Source organism: Spodoptera frugiperda, chromosome 17 (genome assembly GCF_023101765.2).
Source record: "Spodoptera frugiperda isolate SF20-4 chromosome 17, AGI-APGP_CSIRO_Sfru_2.0, whole genome shotgun sequence".
Lineage (NCBI taxonomy): Eukaryota > Metazoa > Arthropoda > Insecta > Lepidoptera > Noctuidae > Spodoptera > Spodoptera frugiperda.
Genome location: NC_064228.1, coordinates 2364849 through 2379820, shown reverse-complemented (window position 1 = coordinate 2379820; position 14972 = coordinate 2364849). Strand labels below are relative to the sequence as shown.

Sequence of the window (14972 nt, the reverse complement as noted above, 5' to 3'; positions counted from 1 at the left end):
TATAATCTTTACACAGCAACTCTCAAAAAGTTTCTAGGTTATTTAAAAGTGTCCTAATATCTTGTTTGGCTCCTGTCCCAACTAAGAAAATAACTCTTTGTCCTGTTCACCCAGCCATGTAAAAACTGAACGTTATAGTAAACATGCTGTGCACTGAATTTTACGGTTTCGTGAACCTGAAAGGCGTAAATAGATGACCTAGGTCAATAGACTGTTAACATGGACGTCTAAGTCTACACCTTAAAAGCTAAAGGGTATAGGATTATAGTATATGCAATAGATTGTTGATAAATGTTAAATAATATCCAAATTAAGGCATAAATTTGACATACTAGTCTAAAACTAGTCTGTACTTTTGTCCCTCTGTAATTAAAACCGCACTAGTTACTGTATATTCATTTGTAAATTCATATTGTGTATTTTCTAGCATCACACACAGCAAAGTAATAACTCCAGTCGGTTTTAATCTCGAAGCACCAAAAATTTCGAACTTTAAACTAAAATCTAGAACAGAGGGAAATTTATACGCTCTTAACTACCATTTTGGCATCGCTCCGGGCTCTTGTATATGAGACTTTGGTTTAATTTATCTAACAGGTCCAAACTTGATAGTAAAATTGGTTTGTTAAAATTTCCTTCAAAAGGTATTCGTGAACTGATTCAGAAAGGCAAACGAAGCTAAAAGGAATTTGGTTAAGCGTTTGCTCAATTTTCTCTTCAATGAAAATTGTTGTCTTAATAATAACTTGTTTATCGACGCACAAACGAAACGTTGAACGGTAAATTTAAACAAATTTCATTCTCGAAGGATAAAATTAAAACCTAAAATTTTACTTGAGTCGTAAAACCCAAGTACTCAAGTGTAAATTCTAAGTTACTATTAACATTCCTTTGTTATCTTAAAGGATATCTCAAGGAAGACTCATAATGACCTTAATTATATGCCGCCTACGTACTAAGACTTGACGTTGAAGTATTAGCAGCACGGGTGTCTGCAGCTAATGACAATACAAAAGATTCCTGCCATTTTCCGCTAATCTTATCCGTAGATCTTTGGTGACGAGAAAATCATTGACGTTTTTATCTGTGTCCACTGTATTTTCCTTAATTGTTCTATAATACTATGTAATTATTTTTGATTATGCACCACTAATCACACAATGATTGCTATTTGTCGCTGTCACATTTTATTCAATGAGTTTGAAACTATACTTGACTTGATTGCAAATGTGCTTGACCTTACCGAAAAATAAAATGTTCTCCTACAAAAGTTATCTTATACAAACTTTATATAGTGTTTTCTAAAATTATTCAGTTGTTTCATCTCAAAAATAAGCAATGAATAAACTAGAATATCTAAGAGACGCTCGGTCACCGACAGATATTCTAACACGCGCGTGAATACTGAATGAGTCGTGGATTCTTGTTCACCTACCGACGACTTTGCCGTGTATGCAGTAAATCTAAGACCAAGGAAACGTGGATGCGGTAACGGAATGCACAATTGACTCTAGTATTTTATATGGAAACTTACATTTTAGCAAACTAGACTGAAATTTTCCAGAAAGGTTTGAAAATTAAATAAAACTAACAGAACAGAATAGACCTTTAAAACGATTGTGCTGCCATCTACTCATCTTAGTCAAACTTAAACACAAACTTCAGACAAGGTTTGGTGTTAGCAATTCGCCACAAGTAGATTACAATTCTCTCAATAGGATACTAAGTTTATTTCATTAAATACTTCAAGACTTAGAGACTACAGACAGACCCTCAATTTGACCAACAAAGCTCCATTATTCCTTAATAAGTGGTAAACGAAATTACAGGGCGTAAACTCTGTAACTCGGTTGTGAGTGTAGAACAATTGTGCTGTTGTTAAATTGTACTCGTACTAAGGGGTTACGAGCTGAATAACAATAAGGTTCTTGTGTCTAATGAACTTGTGTAGGGTTTATTTGGCCTTATTTAGCTTTTTACACCTATGTCCATTCAATTGAATTTAGCCTATTTGGCTTCAATCATCTCCAAATTGTGTAAAACATTTAATAAACCGCCTCCATACATTTATACACCTATACGCAATGAATGCTTTGCAACAGTAATCAGATGCAAATACCTTAAACGTGTGTATCGCAGGTGCGCATGCGATCCTCGTGAATGACAAGCTTATAATCGAATGCTGTATCTATCTCGTTCTAACACACTAAAGTTAGAACAGGAAGGAAACATGATTTATTTGTACTGTCTAATATGGGTTGTATTGTTTAATATAATAGTAACGAGTTCTTTGTTTTCTTTTGATTATGTGTTTAGTTCGTGATGAAAACGTACTCTGTGTAGTATTTCATAACTCTAAAGCGATCAACATAATTTCGTTCGTTATTTCGTGTGGGTAGTCAGATATTATGATACGTGATGTTAAATTAAGTAGCTACGCTTTACCCAATTCTTAGAATTTTTCCATCTAGTAAAACAAGCCTTTTTAGCCCCGAGCAATTAATTACTTTTTCTAGGTAAGGATAATAAATTTACATTTTGAGAGATTTCATATAGTCTTGTAAGGATTCAGATAAATGCCTTAGGTCTTTTTGGGATAAAAAAGTGATTTTTTACGTCCAGATTAAACTGTCATCGTTTTTCCAAAGATTTATCAGAATAATTTCGCTTCGAATATTAATGTTTGTCTCGTAAAATTTTATGATGTACTGCTCCCGAAGATTGTTGAGAAAAGTTTCAATAAACTGCAGTTTCGTCTTAGATAAAGAGTTAGTTCGAGTGAAATAGCTCGCAGCGTTTTCTATTCTTATCTTTTCCTTTAATACTTCCTTATTTTTAGCCTTCCACTGGGACAGATTCAAATTTCCTCTTGCTCAACAATTCAACCATTCATACAATATCTCGCAAACTTTTATTTTGTTCTTTACTAATTTGTATTCCTTTGCGATTGTTTTCTCTTGAATTGAGCACGCCCAAGGCATGTAAACAACAATTACAGGACTATTGTCCTCATGAAAAACGAAAATAAAACTTCCATTATCCTAGCTGGTGTCTGCGTGTATTGTGAACCTCATAGCCGCAACTAGCATTTCCCATCCTTTCATTATCCTTTACAAAATCCCCCTCTATTTATTTTTAAGTCGCATCTACACGTGAACCCAGTCCATGATATCTTTTTTTAATCTCCTCGCATTCATTTTGAATTACAGCGGGCTCGCGGAGGGGTATAAGGGCTGTTTCTGAAGTACTTTCCCTGCCCGTTTGTTTGTGTTTTGTTATCTAAATAGTGTGCTATTCTACCTCAATTAGACGGGTATATCAGACGCCAAGTTGGTCTTTCTGTACGACTTTGGTCTTTTACCAAGTTTGCATTAAGCACTCCGCCTTGTTAATTAGTCGGTTTAAAATTTTATGCCCATCCTTTTTCAGCGAAAATGGTTTTAGGCGTAGACATACAATGCTTTATCTTTTGATTCAAATTGTTCTCAATGAGAATTCGTCTTTTGTTATTCTAATTGACTACACATCGCTCAGGATTGCTTGAAGGACAAATTTTAAACACGTATTATAATACCATCTCCCATTGTGTCCAATTTAGCCTTGTACGATTCAATGGCGACATATTTCAGCAACCACCTTTCTTGAAAGACATTTGAGACCCCTTGGGTCCGGAAAGTGCCATCACAGACCAGAGTCCGACATTATCAGTTTACCGCTTGTATCTGTCTTTGGGGACCTTGGAATGTGTCGAGCGTCGCACAATGGAATGAAATGTAACGCCGCGCCGCGCCGCGTCCGTGCCTCGTTTGCTTTGATAAATTCTCTTGAATAGGCGCCTTGTGTATTTAGGTAGCTTCGGTCTAGTTGAAACTTACGACCCGTAGGTGATACAATTTTGATAGTTGACGTTGATTTACGATGTGATTATAGGTTTTTTGATACTAGTATCAGTGTGGAAATTGCTTAGTTCATGCTTTTGTATGTAATTTTAGGTGGAAAAACGATTTTTCTTAATTTAATTTTCTTTGAAAAATCCCAGTCTTCTTTTAACTGAAATAAAGAAATCAGACATCAGAAGAAATAGTAAAATCCTTTGATATGTTTACACTACACCTACTAACTCTTTTAGCTGCGAAGCTTCCTGGGGAAAGTTTACATTAATGGTGCAAGTACTGGCGGCGAGTGATTCAAAACAGATGGACTTTTGAGAAATTATAGACAACGTAATCTTAGCTAGACTATTTTCAACATTAAAATAATGGTTGTTATGGACATTACACGTGTTTCTACTAAAAACAAACGAGTTATAATAGTAAATGTATGTTTTTATTGTTATAAGGAAATCGGTTCGCTTCGATCACATCTTAATAGTAGACAATTTATACGGGTTATTATACGGATTATATCACACTTTCATAACTACCGGATATTAGTTACACAATTATTATACGAAATAACACCGATAAATATCACTGCGTATGAAGTAAAATGTTTTTATTGTGATAAAGTGAAATGGGGATAATAAGAATTATGTTTAAAGTCTTATGTTTTAAGAAAAACCGTAGACGGTTTCGAACAAATAAAATACAAACTTTAGCAAACATATTATTTTATACTTTATTTTTTCTCTCTCCACTAGCATAGTGATCTAAACAGAGCATCTCCACCAAGAAGCATGATATACCTACATCAATATACCAAACAAGTACCATTCATTGTCGAGTGGGACACGTAAAGGGATTCTCCTTCGCCTGTCGATGTTTTGTCAGCGCTTTGACAAGGGAGAGACACGTGAGGGAAGTATAATTGGCATTGATTTTCTCGTCGAGAAATTAATAGGAGGAGGTGTATTATAATATGTGGTAGCTTGTTTTGGGATTGGTGAAGTAATAGATGTTAAGGACAAGACAAGAGGTTCGTCTTATAATTCTGTCGTGAAAGTGAATCCATGATGATGAACTTGGGTAAAGTTTATGCTATGAGAAAACTGTACATAGTGCACCACCTACCATGTTAATATAGTTCTTTAGCTTCCTTTATGCCCATGAATTTGGTCATACCAATTCACTGATTAAGACAAATCCCCACCTACTTTTTTTTAGTATATAATCATTAAGGTGTATATGTTCTACAGCTCCTATCATACTAGACTCTTTTATCAACACCTTTCCTAATCTGTCCACTCCACTCTCTGATCATGAAGTCTCATGTAAATCCAATTACAGCTCTAAATAGATAAGCCTTTATTAACCACTGCCTATCAGCCACCTTGATCATGGCAAATCCATTTCCTCCACACATGAGTTGTTTATCAGTACAACCAACTGATAAAATACTATGCTACACTTTTATTAACTCTAACGAATATTTTGATATTACTCGGTACCAAGAATTTTCCTCATATCGGATGGTTTTAATAAAAACAATTTGAAATAACGGTCAATGAAAATAAAAGTTAATAACCGTTGCTTGTACTGAATTTTTATGTTAGGCCCTGTAATTAAATTTTTGAAACGTTGCAAAAAACAGCATGGCTGCTGCTATTTTTGGAGTTGTAATGGAGAATTCGGATGACTAAATTGGATGTTCGTTAGTGATAAAACGTGATACTAACAGATGTATTGGATTTTCCCTGAATCAAAACATGTAGTTGATTATACATTTGAACTGAAATAAATCTCATTGATGAAATATCATAATGCAAAACAGAAAAATGTTTGTAATAGCAATTACACATAAGAGAAAGATTACAAATGTTTTATTTACATTAGAAAAACGATTGAATAAGTACATCCTACTATGAAAACAGAAGCACACGAAAACAAAAATAGTCCAAACCAAAAAACATGTTTACGCAACCATTTTAGGCCAAACACATTCGTCGGGTTGGAAAGAAATAACATGGCGAACGAAACTGGAGTTTGTTTACACATTGCACCCGTAATCAAATCGGTTAATGAGCACGGTGCATTAGTTAAAATAATAAACGTTTAGATAGAAAGGATACAAGATATGAAATGGTAAAAATGTGGCTCGAATTTTCGAAATTATTTCTGTTGGTCATAAATTACTTCTTAGGGAATATAAAATGATGGTGAGGTTAACGCAAATATTTTATAATTGCTAAAAAAGGTGTGTTGTTCAACGTATTGTCACACCTTTCAATTTTATTATCAGTTAATTTCACCATTTCCCTATTCAAGTCTACAAGAAAGCGATTATCTAACATCTAACCAGTATAGCTGGTTAACATTAAAATGAGATTCTGGTTAAACATGATAACAAATCGTTGCACGTAGAAAATGGCATTGATGAATTGTTTAAGTCGGAAAAACCGGTACGTTTGCTTAAAGAAAGTCCAAACAAACGTGGTTTTGTCAAGCAAAATTATTGAATTTCTCACTATTTCCAGGATTTAAAACAATCTTGTATAATTTTCCAAAATTTGCTACTGTTTTAACATGTTTTCGGCGTGTTCTGGTATCTATCTATGTATCTTATCGACGTAAACTTTAGTAAATAGTAACACTAGCGTTGTTTATTTATCATTTCTTTTTATCTGAAGCCTTAGTTCTAATTCTTACACTAAGTACTAACACGTTCACGCTTGTTTTTCACCAAGAGACAAGACCATAATACTTTTCCATTTTGAAGAATCCGCATAGATCAACTAAAATACAAACTTCTTGCATTCGTCTCAACGTTTAGCAATTCTAAGACCCCTCATACTTCAAACAGTACCCTTAGTATGAGTTTGCTTTATGTTGAATGAAACCGAAACGAGAGCATGTTCGGCGCTCTGATTGGCCGGCGCGAATGAACCAACCAATAAGAGCCAGCCCAGCCACCGCGCTAACCGTGCAGTCATCTCGTCTCAACTTTTAGCAATTCTAAGACCCCTCTTACTTCAAACAGATATGTAGCAACGCACCTTTCTCATATCCCCTCGTGTACTTAAAGTACCTTTAGTGGTAGTTACAAAATATAATCGTAACAGCTTACCACGTGCGTTGCGAGTACGGCTACAACATTAACATTACTCAGCCGCTGACGCAATCGTAAACGCGGTGGAAAATGAGGTTCATATAATATTAGGTGAATGGGATTTTTTTTTGTTTATATCTTTCGGTGCCTCTTTTTCTTTGAAAGGTTGAGTTGTAACTTTGAGTTGAGTGATGATGGTGATAGAATTGTGAGATGTACTTGGAATTGAGTTGTTTTTTTTTCCTATCATAGAAAAAACATTTCCTTAGTCGATAGTCACGTTTGTTGACTATGAAAACGCTGTGTTTAAATCTGATCCATCACCATCTTTATTCTGTTCTATATTAATAATTATAGTTTAGTTTATTTTATTCTTATTGTTGTTTTTTTACTATAGTCTTATGAGTACTAGTGCTGTATTTGATTGGATCTGTATTGTATATTACACTTCCAGTATTCTTATTACTTTCTTTATTGGTTCCATAACGATTTGTTGCTTTGATTTCCCTATTGGTTTCAATACTTCTGGTATCATGTTTATTGTCATAGATTGTTGGGTGTTATTATTAAGGCTAGCTTTACATATTCTGTTTTTACAGTCACCACAGTAATTTGATGTATACTAACGTGATTTACGTTTTCTTTTGCTATATTTTAATATTTCAGATCTGGTTTCTACAAATTTTCCACAATATTTATATTTGTCTTGCAATGATTTCGTGTAGGAAGTGTTTCTACTAAGCCAACCAAACAAACTTAGCCAACATAATCATTACATCTCTTTTGCAAGAATTCCATCTAAAAATATTCCTAACCGTCTAGAATTTTATATAGTCTAACCTAGCCTTAGTTCAAGACTCAAGTACTGGGTAGGGTTAGTCCATCAACAAAGGTGCGTCATGGACTTTCACTGCCTCTCTCAATATCGTATCGACACTGTTTAACTTTTAATGACTCATAGCCTGTTTAAGAGTATTAAGACTCATGGTTTACGTTTTACGTTCTACCGACTATAAACACGGAACCGGCTTCTAGCTTATTATATTCAATAGGTTAATTATATCTATGTTTTTATTTGTATAGTGTTGTGTGGGGAAAATTTTGCGATGATGTTCAGTTTAGTTCGTTTTGGAAACTTTTTTGAATTGGAAACTAAGTTTGGTCTTCTGCTGCGGTTTAATACAGTTGGTCTTTAAATAATCATCACGGTCATGTGAAGTTTATATCTCAAGACATTTCGTACTAGTACTTCGTATCGACCGTGTCTGTTTCATGTATACTTAGATCGCTTGGTTGCAATATCTCTATCGAAATTATCTATGCCAATAACCTAATCCGTCCATCGTCCATGCAACCAGTGGACCATAACCACACTTCAATATCAAGACCTTTACAATAACATTCGTATTGAGTTCACAAATAACAATTCAATACTAAGGTCGCTCAGATTACTCAATAGCTTTAACTATTGAATTTTATTTCACAAGATATCGACTAAGATCGGATTCAGGGCTAGACTTTTTAATATCCACTTCATAAAATTGTGAAATACTGCCTTAACGATCGTATTGTTTCCATTCCACGAACGGTTTCTTTTGGTCTGGTGCTGAATTTAACATTTTTTGGTACTAAAAAATGAGTGGCATCTGGTGTTTTTGTTCTTTTTGGACCTATAAAAAAGTCTAGTCTGTTTGGAGCGGTTTCGGATAGTATGACTAGACCTTCGCAAATGTTAGAGTAAGAGGTTTTCAGGGACAATATGGATTTAAAGAGTGATTAAATCTACTATCGTCAAACTAAAACTCCAATACACTAACTACAAAGTAATTGTAAAGCTGGTCTACAGTTAAGAAATACATTAAGCCAGTGTCTTATCTCACAAAGGAAATTCCATAGCTTAAGTAACTGTAACGAGGTATTCGTTTAGCCGCCAAAGGACAGGCAAAGGGACCCCAATACCTTCGCCTGTCCTACTACAACCAATTATGTTGTTTAAAATTTATAAATTGCCCCTTAGCAAAATGTTTGTGATGTTCCAAAATCCTCTTTGAATTACTCATTATATTTCGTTTGCTATTTTAGCGCTGAGGCTCCAAAATGTCTTGAATTTTACTACCGTTTTGAAAATCAAAATTCTCTTTTAAGTTTCGTAATCAAGCCTTTGTATGTTTGATCGTTCGTAATTCAAATTCTATTTTAAAAATGGATCCATTTAAAAAAAATAACTGTCATGGATGCCAGTTAGAGACGATCGTTCCATTTTCAAACAAAAGCCAATGTCAATTCCGCCCACGTCACCGTTTCCGGTCTCGTATACGTGTTGCAGATATCCCCCGTCCAAGTTGTGGGGGAATGAGCGAAACTGTGAATTCAATAAAACTAGCGAGCCACCGATGCAGTTTTACAAGTTTGTTGGCCTAAATATTTGAGTGGATTAAGCTGCAACTTTGAATACCACCCGCTTTGTTTTGTAATAACACTGTTATCTACTTTTATTTAGCTAGTTCTGTAGTAAAAAGTAATTGCAGAAATACTCCCAAGCATTCTCCAGCCAAAAGAGGCTGTTCAACTTTGTTTGGCAAACAGTCTTGAATAATTTTGATTTATGCACCGAAACACAATAACACCTCGCACTCAAGAGGGCGTTGTAGCCCGTTGTATTTCGTCAACCACGCACATTATCCAATTCACGTTACATTATCCACCAATTACACCAATTGCTGCTGACTTCATCGAAACATTGACCTTTTCGCGGATTATATGGACCTCGGCGAGCTGAACGCATCATTCGTTATCACTATCATACGGCAGTACCGCGCGCCCCGTGCGTGCTCAGTTGGACGGCGACTCGCGCGCGGTTAAGACGTATCTGCGTCGTTCCGCCTAATTAATAAATTGACTCAATCGTCCACCACGCGAAAATTCTTCACAACCGGTCCGACCTGTTAAAGTTATTTTCCTTCGATCACGTGCGACATTCATAACGAATACTCTTTCAAATGTAAGCAACGAACTGTGCGAAGCAACCAATTCTGTGTAAAGTGCGTGTTATACGATGCTTTGTCGGAAAGCGTAAACGAGTATAGTACAAAAGGATTGCAGTGTTATAGGATAAGTTGAAAAACATGGTTGTGTAAGTGGAAGTGTCAGGGGGAGCCGCCGGGAACGGTAGTGTCGGAATGTACGAGGTGTCGTGCGTCGCCGGCAACAAAGTAGACGCTGCTTACGCAGTCAAGAGCCTCTCGAACGTGATACCACCAGGCATGGGGCACACGGTGTCCGTGCAGCGCCACCACGCGCACTCCCAGTCCTACAAACACAAGCAGGAGCTGCCGCCTCCTGTCAGCAAGCCAGATGCTTTGAAGTCCCACGTCATGAGACTCCTGAAGCGATCCAAAAGCCACACGCCAGCTACCAGGGCTGCAGAAAACCAAAGCGATCCACGAAATTTCGATCGCCGAACGGTTTTCGCTAGGCCTGTGGTCGATGAGCAGCGTCGCAGGAGGAATTCAGCTGAGAGGCGGCGCAGTGGAGACAAGAGAGTGATGGTGACCATAGTGGACGGTCTCCCGGTTGTCGTAACCGGACAGAACCAAGTACCACAACCGCCTCAGCATCCACCGCCAGTGACTCCGCACCATCGGCATACACACAAGGTGAGTAAATACTGATAGTCGTGTACGCACATCGATGCAGTTTATTTCTTCGAGTTTCGTTCGTTGAACAATAAACTAAGCCGCGGTGTACGCAAAACACAGGAAATTGTGACATATTTAAAACCGTTCGTATAAAACGCACGCGTTTTCAACAGTTTATCTTTGATTTTATAACTGAATAAACGCCTAAATATGCGTTAACTGCGAAGATAATGAAACAATTGAACTGGAAGACATTTGCATATTTGTTCAACGTGTGTCTTACGTCACGCGTGCGTTATCTTAATTAACTTTACGCTTAGAGTACAGAGAACAGATCTCTGGTTACAGAAAAACAAAACGTCTATTGCAACTCGACATATTTTACTTCTGGGAACAACGGCTGGATGATAAACACATTATTATTATGTACTTACTATGGTACATTATGTTCATAAACCTGTTGATATAGGGAAAATGGAAAATATTACTTTATACGCTATTACGCATTGTGCATTATATTATTATCCATGAACTTGGTAATAATAATTATTGTTACATGGATTAACTGAGCCACGTGTGGCACAATTCAAATACGTTATGGTAAGTTTTTTATTCGAGTCTAGAATATTAAAAAACTATACCGGTAGTATAGTATGTCGGTGGCCTAATTGTAAGACTAGTAGTACACTATCGTATAGCCGTTTAGACACGCATCGTTTGGCTATAACAAAAAATGGACTTTATTTTTAGTGCTATACGTTTTCCTGTTGAATTCGTTTTAGAATTCGATATGGATGTTTTATTATCAATTAGTTCTTGAATAGGTATCGTTAATAATTTGATGGAACACGAAATAGAACAATGCAACTAAAGCATAATATCCTTAAATGTATTCGCAAATCGTAACTAATATAACATAACTTTCGCATGCCTGAATTACGTATGAATTACACCTACATTTAAGTGTTAAAATCAAAAATATTTTCCGTCTGACTGTCCACAGTACAGTCGTGTGCGTCGATCGTTAGCACACTTCTAAAATGGCGACCGGGAGTTTTTACTTCGACACACATACCTACATTCTGGCTGCATGCTAGATGCATTACGAAATGTAACCAACGCGTTTAAAAGTGATAGTCTATGACTAATCAGTTCGATATCGGAATGGATTTTAATACAATTACCCTAGTATCGTAGCCACTAAGAACGTGTGAAAGAAAAAGTGAGTAATTCACTTCATTTAGTCATTTACATTTATGAATCGCATATGCAAATGTTGGTGTTTAATATGCGGTTATTAACGATCTTCGTTTCGTGCGGCTTATAACGGATGAGCGAAAGTAATTAAGTTTTAATGCCGACTGCTCGATTTCCGATATAGTTTAATAGGTATGCTAATTATGAAAATAAGATTCGGTTTCATTTGTTGTGATAATTTATGGGATATAAATATGGTTGTCTTTCTTTTAATAAAACGAAATGAATTTATTTTCTGTAAATAGACCACAAAAGAGCACTTTTACATGTCAAAAATTATAAAAATAATCTAGATGAGGTCGGCATTTCCTAACGGACTACTCTGAGAAGAAAGGTTTAGGGATTGGCAGCCTTATAATTTCACAATACAGTAGAAATTTCAATTGTAACTTTATATGCTAATGTCTTATGGAAATTCAATGTATGCATTATGGAACTTCGGACAATCTTATAAATATTTCTATGAACGTATCCGTCACGGTATACATTATGTCAACTTGCAAGTTCCTCGATCGGATCAGCCATTATGATTCAGTTACACAATCGGCCGGTTAGTAAACAAATATTGCGGGTTCCTTGAACGCGACCGAACGGCTATCGGCTATATTTACCCGCACGTGTGTTCTGCCCATTATTTTTAGCCGCGTGGACGATTCACAGATTTATAACGAATGGATCGAGTTATGTATATGATTCGAAAAAGAACGTGACAGTTGCATAGCGTGTGCTTTGTTTATTTATTTTAATTTATTATAGCATTGAAACTTCCGCAAAATTATTATAACGTCTTATTTACGTCTTCTTCAAATTATAATGTATTTCTTTATAAACTATTACATCTATCATTCATTACAGGCACACCTAATTTGATAAATGTTAGTTAATTCTTGTTTGCGGTACAGAGTTTTACAGTTTTTAAGCCAAGTTGATTTGACTTTAACAAAATCGGTAGATACTATTTCGAAGTACCTGGTTTTTTTAAATCCTCGATTCCAGCCGCAATGTTTATTTTTTCAGTCTGTACGTTTAATAAATTTAATTTTGAATTGACTTAAAACAGAGTTTCTTATATCAACAAAAAGTTAATGTAAATGGGTACAGGATATGTGGACTTTTGAGTGCCTACTGATTTAAAATGCGAGCGTTTTAGGGTCAAGCCACAGCATAGGAAATAACCTTTCAAGGGGTAAAAAGGGGATCAAAATTGGGTAAATTTGAGGTTAGGGTGGCGGTCAGATAATGGAATTGACTTGTACGATTTTGTTTTATATTTTTTGAAAAGTGCTTTTTGGGGTGAATAAACAATAAGTGAATGGGAAGAGTAAATCATTCATACAACTGGTTTTGCTTTTGCTTTAAAAAGAATTACCTAGTATTCTCATTTTTTGTTATGAATAATAAAACAGGACGATTGTTTTCAGTCCAAATAAGTGATTAAGTTCTACGCTTCCATATTTGACAAAGCCAACCAAGTTTTGCCTGAGTTCAAAAGTAAGACAGTTGTCATAGTCACTGACAAATTAAAATGGAAATACACAATAATACTTAACTCAACAAATACCTACTTATACAAAGTCGACACAGTAACTCCCCATCTTGTGTAACTACTCGAATAATTGTGGGAAGTTGTTGATTGTCACTCGCTATTCATAAACACAAGTTGACAGAGGATATCTTTTGACATAATGGTACCAAGTAATAACGAGTTTGGTACTTGGTTGCTAATTTGGCACTAGAATTGTTGCGGAATAGGCCTACTTACGTCGACCTTAGTGTTCTTGTGAACTTTGAAACGTTAGTTTGTCTGTGGGAGTTATCTACAAAGACTGTGATTTGAAGTTTAATAGCTGATTTATTTACGTGGAGATTTGATTTTGTTTTCAAATGAAAAGAAAATTTTGATGATTATGCTAGGTAAACGTAAAACGTAAGGTAACCTATATTATTTACGTACATAACCTCTCACCTGTGTCCTATGAGGTAGGGAGAGACAATGAAACGCCAATTGCTACGATTCTTACACATCTCTTTCATCAACAGTCATCTATTTTGTTTGAGTATACCTTTTGGATAAATGGAGTCTAGCCTGTGGTCTAGCCCAGTAATTATTAATAGTCTTAAGACATAATCATAGAATTAGGTACCATTTTGGCTTTATACTTTAGCATAAAACAAGCGTAATATTAGTTTTTTGTCAATCTTCGCAACAAGTTACTACTTATTTAGCTTATAGTAGTGTTTGCTTAAACAAAACATGCTTAATAACTGCAAATGTTGTCTGGTTCCCACGGCCAATGTTAAAATTATACGGTATAACGTTAATTGTTGAATTATACGTCGAAATATAAATTAAATGGCGGAATACGATGATGTCACTAATGTTTAGAAGTTGGTTTTTATAAAGGTCATAAGAAAATTCTTAGTAATTTGATTGTTTTCTTGGTATTTTGACTCTGGTGAACATTTTATGTGTACGTGCACCTCTGTCTGCCCCTTCTAAGAAACACGTGACGTCATTGAGTTATGATTTATGTCATCATATCTTGGTGTTTGATAACATTTGACTTACAATTTATTGGTAATAAATTAGCGTAAATATTGTTGAATTAGAATCAAATTAATGCAGATTTCAAGTATTCATGGCTTGAGCATTTCTTCTCCTTTTAAAATACCAGCAACGTACTTGTAGCTTCCTCAAATTTTACGTTGCAATGCACTGGTTTACCATCAGGTGATATGAATGCTCGTTTGCCTCCTATCTGAAAAAAAAAATCCGAACAATACCAGTAACTCTTACAAGAATCTTGTTTCCATACAGAACTGTTAAACAAACACCGCAAGCGTCTAAAACTAAATAAGTAAATACAAAATACTTATTTGTTATACAAAAATAGACGCAATCTATATACATATACGTACGATTTTACTTATCAGGTGCCCTGATAACGTTATCTCTGACGGGAGCAGAATCGGCGTTTTTTTGTCTACGCTCTGATGATACACAAATGATATTTATGACCCCCAAATGTTTGATATTTGATATTTGCGATGTTATTTTTTTTCTATGTATTCGTATGAATGATGATGACATTT

General features: G+C 35.5%; 1 protein-coding gene across 3 annotated transcripts in view; it reads left to right on the top strand.

The window, feature by feature from the left end:
- LOC118276662 (serine/threonine-protein kinase MARK2) overlaps window positions 1-14972 on the top strand; it is a 203074-nt gene that overhangs the window by 78709 nt on the left and 109393 nt on the right. For 2 of the 3 annotated variants that reach the window (XM_050699700.1, XM_050699699.1), the window contains exon 2: window positions 9991-10640. The exons of the other annotated variant lie outside the window; for it this stretch is intronic. In XM_050699700.1, the coding sequence (XP_050555657.1) occupies window positions 10164-10640 (477 nt within the window). In that variant the 5' untranslated portion in view covers window positions 9991-10163. The remainder of the gene's footprint in view (window positions 1-9990; window positions 10641-14972) is intronic. 3 annotated transcript variants of the gene reach the window in all.